Genomic DNA, 5,708 nt, shown 5'->3' with positions numbered 1-5,708 from the left:
AAAATATTGTCGGCAGGGGTAGGTACCGGTACAGAAAATTCAGGTATAGGTCCTGTTCAGGTCCAAAGGATCATTTCCAGTTCCGGACCTGAACCTGGACCTGATTGTATGTGGAAACTTGAGAACTGGCAATACTCAAAACAATGGTAATGGGTCAATTTTGCTACAAAGGAATCTGTTTGGTGGACTCCCATTTTAAAATCCCATCTCCATGTAATAAATGCTGTCTCTCTACCTTTCACTGTAGAAACTTGGTACAATTTTATAATTGGCAAAACCCGTTCCACTGATTTTTTTCAGGTCTGTTTTTATTGGATCAGTCCAAGAAGAAAAATAAAATGTTTTTCACCTGTACAATGTACTGGTCCCTACACCTCAGACTGTTGTTATACCATACTATGTGTTTTTAGTCCTATGTTCAACCTTCCTGACCACTTAGATTTCATACTGAAGGCAACTTTTTTGGGGGGCCAAACTTTATTTTTATTCGCTCGCTCGCATCAATTTTGGAGTTCCCAGAGGATGTCATCCATATAATCAAATCAACATGGCCTTAGTAAATGAAATGGCAGATGAAACAAAATACAATAATTGGACAGGCCTCTTTAAGATTGCGCTGTCTGGTAACAAACGTTCAGTTTTAGGACACATTAGCTCATTCATCATAAGGCGGCCCTTCTGCAGAAACATGCATTTTTTGACAAAGGTTAAGGTTTAACTTTGAATGCAGAGAATGCTATCCTACATTCAGTGTAAACTGTAAACTTTAAAAGACGGAGATATCCTTAAACAGTCATGCTCCGCTGAAACAAAGCTACGTGAAGCTGATACAAACACACAAATGAATAGAGAGACTACCCACTGCTATCTCATCATGAACACTCAAATCAACAGAGACGTCATATAAATACAGATAAACTTCACATGGAAGCCATCGTATAGTTTGTTGCATTTAAGGTGTTTCCCAAGTGAGACAATCACTCATGCGGAACCGATTTCCGACTTTTCCCGAATTCAAGAGACCAGACCTGACCAGGCTGGGCTGGATGGTGATAAGAGTGTACCACCTGTGGTGCAGATCGAGGGTCAGGTCGGGTCGTATATCTAATGCTTGGTTTCTCTGGTTGAAATGCCACTTACAAAGCATAGTGCCACTTCATATACCACATTACATTAAAATTTGTGGTGCAAACTCGTGGGGACTGAAATTTCTCGGCCGATATGATTGAAAGATACAAGAAGCCCAGGACATACATGTGTACATCTTTGATCAAACATGCAGGGGAACTCCAAAGGTTGCTACCAACATTGAGGAGGTAGGCATGGAATATATCTGTATGAAAACTCATAAAATACGATTGAATCTTTAAGAATGTATTAGAAAAATAATCTACAAGCCCATTACATATAAAGTAAAAGCACAAAACACTACGATTCAATAAATCTGTACCTATTTTCTTTCAATCTTTGGATACATTTGGTATAGCCCACAGTTAGGAGAAACTAAAATCAATCAGTCAATAACTATTACTGGAGCCTTTATCGACATGACTATTACACGTTACTACAAGTCTAAAACATTTTAGCACATGTTTGTTATGTAAAATAATTGTATGGTCTTCTCTTGATTGTGTTTTCCACAGTTTTTAGCCGATATAATCACCAGAAAGCCCCTTGTATGTTCTAATGTACACAATGTATGCCCCACGCAGCAAGCTGGTTCGGTAGTTAGCCTGCTGTTCCCCATGGACAGACAATTGCTTCAACCTTCGGGGATCTTCGGAAGGGGCTTTCAACCAACAGAAACCCTATTTTAGAGACATTAATTCTCGGTATTCCTTGGGGCCATGCCTTATATGGAGCAGGCAAGTGGTCCTCTGACATGTAAGCTAAGTGCCTGTAGATTTAAATGGCGGCTCGGTGCCAGCGTGTGCTTGCCACACAGTGCCAAGTTTTGGAGAAAAATCAAGCACTATACCTTGACTTTCTCTTCTATTTGGTAAAATGCAACTACAATAATACTTTGAGTGCATGTGTTGGTACGTAGATTATTGTTTGTGACCAAATTTTTGGCAAGTATTGCACTAAATTTGTCACAATCGGATAGTGACTTTCTATACAGGAAGTTCATTTTTGATGCCATATTTTTTGGAAAATTATCCATAACTCACCCAATCTAACATCATGGTGGTAATTCTTACATGTCTTTGTGAATTCTGTGTGAATTTCATGGGGTTAGCTTCATAACTGCAAACGCCAGAGCATTTAGAATACACTAAACCCCCGACCCTCCCAGTGTGGGGTCACAAGGCTTGGGAGGCACCTAATACATGAATGCATACTGTGCATCAGAAAGTGGGTTGTACATACGTGCCACGTGGCACATGGAACCACCCGATACATATCTATTCTTTGGGATTGTGGCCTTCATGTCTGTCCATGCATCAGCAGACCTGTCATACACATATACCATATACTGTGCTGATGACCTTTCTCTGGTAGTCTCATAGGCTTCTAGCACTAAGTGTAGCTGGTTCTCCAGTACGAAGAATTGGGGATTGCTCATATCCAGGTGAGAGGGGAATTCTGGGGACAACCAGCCTTGCAAATCCTGCCAGCGGTCTGACTCTGTATCGTACACCATAGTCCGAGTAAACAGATCGTCCGTGCAGAAGATCTCTGTTCCCATGGCAACGGCTGTGCAGATTGGAAGATCGGTTCTTGGTGGTGTCTTCTGGTGCCACAGATCCTGGCTTGGGTCATAGCGATGCATTTTCGACTTTGTGAAGAAATAGAGGTGCGAACAGCAGGTTACTGCAGCACTGAGTTTAGAAAGTCCGTCAACTTCCAGCTGTGAACACTCCTGCCACTGGTCAGAGTACCAGTTGTACTTTCTCATTCGCACCAAGGTACTGTCGCTTCTCTTTTTCACGCCAAGGTAGTATAAAGTACGATCAACTTCAACGAGGTGCTCGTTGTAGTCAAGCGAGTTCTTTCCTTGTTCCAGGAATGTAAATACTGGGGACATACCTGCATGTGCCCAAATATGTGCATTCCTTATATGCTTGTACTTGAACATGGTCAATTTACCTGAATCTCTAGCCAGCATATAAATGTTGCTATCACTGCTGACTGCCATGGCTGCCACTGAACAATATTCTTTAAAATGGTAACTGCGGCTGACGTACTTCCCTTCCCTGGGGTTCATGAAGAGGATCTCATCTTTTCTGGAGAGGAGTGGAAATTGACGGCAATGTAATAACAGAATATCAACGGTACGTAAGGAATGAAAGGTGCACATATGGTGAGTTTTTCAAATAAATCTCGCGCATAAAGAGAGGTCTACTACTGTCTTAGATTTGCAGCGATTTGTTACAAAATGATACGTGAATGTACAGACCTGAAATTAAAAAGCAGAGCCATTTCCATTGTGTCCATCCCAAATCTTTTCCTCGGGGTGGAAGTCTCCTTCACCCGGTTCCTGATGACCTCAGAACTCCCAGCATCCTCTCTGACCAGGGGGTGATCCAAGATGGCTGCTGTGTCGTCTGACGTCAGCAAGTTGAAGCGGATGTGAGGGAGGATGCTGGGTAGGTGGTGCAGTCTGTAGGATATAGAGGAGTGGATAATATGGGGAGGATTTCAACTTTTGATAATACTGCAGAGAACGCAAGGATATCACACCTCATAGACAAATGACCTATTCGAATATTACTTATCATTGGAAGTTAGCTGGACATCACTGCAGAGAATTTTTGGATACAGAGCCTTGAAAACAAAGTAAGCAAAATGTGGATATGTGGTTTCTGTCAATAGAACTGAATTACATAAAGCTAACTCCCATATTCATAATTGATAATTGTGCAAGACCCACCTGTCTTCCCTGCTGTGCTTCACCCATCTCACCACAGCCTCCCACACTGTTGTCTCCTCTTTAACATCCAGCTCATCGTGGCTGATGATCTCAGCCAGCTGATTCACACTCAGGCTGTAGAACACCTCACTGGAGGCAAACTGTGAAGGTGGAGAATATATGCAGTTATGAAAATAAGTACAGTATGTGCCAATAGGTACTGTTTGTCTGAATGTTACAAGAATAAGTATAGGAGTGGTGTAGGGTAATGCAGAAGAGACAACAAAACATTGACGAAGGCCACTTAACGTACAGCTATTGGAGATTAAGAATCATAAGTAAACATATGCAAATCCAAGATAGTAAGCAGAATGCCCTGAATATCTGTATCATTATAGCAAGTATAACCGTCGTAACACCAGCTTTGCAGGGCATGCAGCTAGTGTTAGTGTATCATAAAATTATTAAAAAAAACAAAACACGGTATTACTATTTCAGGCAGCTGCTTTAAACTATTATGAAGACTCAGTAAAGTTTCTGGCAAACCACTGATGACAACGTTTCCGGACAGTGTCCACGGAAAAGATAATAGCAAAGTTGTAAAGGTCCACAAAGGTGGACGTTGTACGTTCATGGCCATGTAGCTGCTGCAGGTGTTTCTCACATAGTCCAGTTGGAGGAGGTCGGCTGCCTGGTACAGGGGCTGCACTTTGTCCAGGGACACATGGAGGGTTCCCGAGTAGATGTAACTCAGGATCTCCCCAAACATGCCTGCATCCAAACCCTGAGAAACAGTAAATCGTAACAATGTTCAAATGTTTAACATGTAGGGTGTATGAAGAAGTAAATATATCACAAATTTGCTTGATTATCATATTAAGGTAATTTTTTCCTCCCTACCTGTTTTCATCTACAAAATCACTACTACTTCATATGTGGCCGATAACTGTAATCATTTTTGTTTGTTAAAGATACATGCTCATTATATTAGGGATACAAATATGAACTTTGACCCCAAAAGGTCAGTAGGTGGGGAGGGGGGCATAACGAGTGACAAAGGAAATGTTAACATTTGCTCGTTTTGGTAATCGGTGGATTTCCCCTGTTTCTATGGTACGTAGCATCTTTGGAAGTTCTCTGTTTCACTCTATTCTAACTCTATTCAACACAAAACCTACCTGTAAAACAACCGTCTTCTGACGTTTTCCGCCATGTCACTTGTAAACATGGCCCTGAAGTAGGGGCTGGTCGCGGACAGAACAAGCCGATGGCAGGGAAACTGCCGGCCCTCGACTTCAAGGACGACATCCTGCAGTACCCCAGCCTTCTATAAGTCACCCACAGTTCCAAGAAACCCGTGCAGGTAACTCTCGTCTTGGTAGGACCGAGGACGAACTGCGCTGACGTTGGGTTCTTGGTCTGCGGCAGCCATGTTGATGATGATGACATGACCTAGGGGTCAAAGGGTATATCTGCTAGAAAAACACTGACTACCCACATAATGTCGATGTAATAGTGCGATGTCGATATACCCAGAATACGATGTTGATGATGATGATTAACCCCAGGGTCAAAATGTGAGTTGACAAACACTAATTACCCAAATTATGTAGCAGTTAGAATGCTTACACCTTTCCTAGAGATGGAAGAATGACTACCATAAGATGTAAATTACTGACATACCACTTGCAAGAAGGTTTTGTTTTACGTGCCGTTCTACCAAATTCCATCCAAACTTCTTAACATTCACAGACAAAAAAGAAAACTATTCTCCTTCTAACATCACAAAACCCACACATAATAGAAAAGGTGGGATCTCTCGTCTCCCAATGTCTTTGAAAAAGGAGTCAAACAC

General features: G+C 41.9%; 1 protein-coding gene across 1 annotated transcript; it reads right to left on the bottom strand.

Annotated features, from left to right (window-relative positions):
* Nucleotides 1–1,408: 1,408 nt before the first annotated feature.
* On the bottom strand, nucleotides 1,409–4,493 carry LOC118415430 (kelch-like protein 25). Its single transcript, XM_035820040.1, has 4 exons — nucleotides 4,482–4,493; nucleotides 3,875–4,014; nucleotides 3,401–3,604; nucleotides 1,409–3,227 (listed from the first exon to the last, which is right to left on the bottom strand). The coding sequence occupies exons 1-4, from the start codon at nucleotides 4,491–4,493 to the stop codon at nucleotides 2,324–2,326; spliced, it is 1,260 nt and encodes a 419-aa protein (XP_035675933.1). The 3' UTR covers nucleotides 1,409–2,323.
* Between the last annotated feature and the right edge of the window lie 1,215 nt (nucleotides 4,494–5,708).

The sequence above is a fragment of the Branchiostoma floridae genome, chromosome 5 (assembly GCF_000003815.2).
Source record: "Branchiostoma floridae strain S238N-H82 chromosome 5, Bfl_VNyyK, whole genome shotgun sequence".
NCBI classification, from domain to species: Eukaryota; Metazoa; Chordata; class Leptocardii; order Amphioxiformes; family Branchiostomatidae; genus Branchiostoma; species Branchiostoma floridae.
This window is presented reverse-complemented; position numbering and strand designations above follow the sequence as displayed.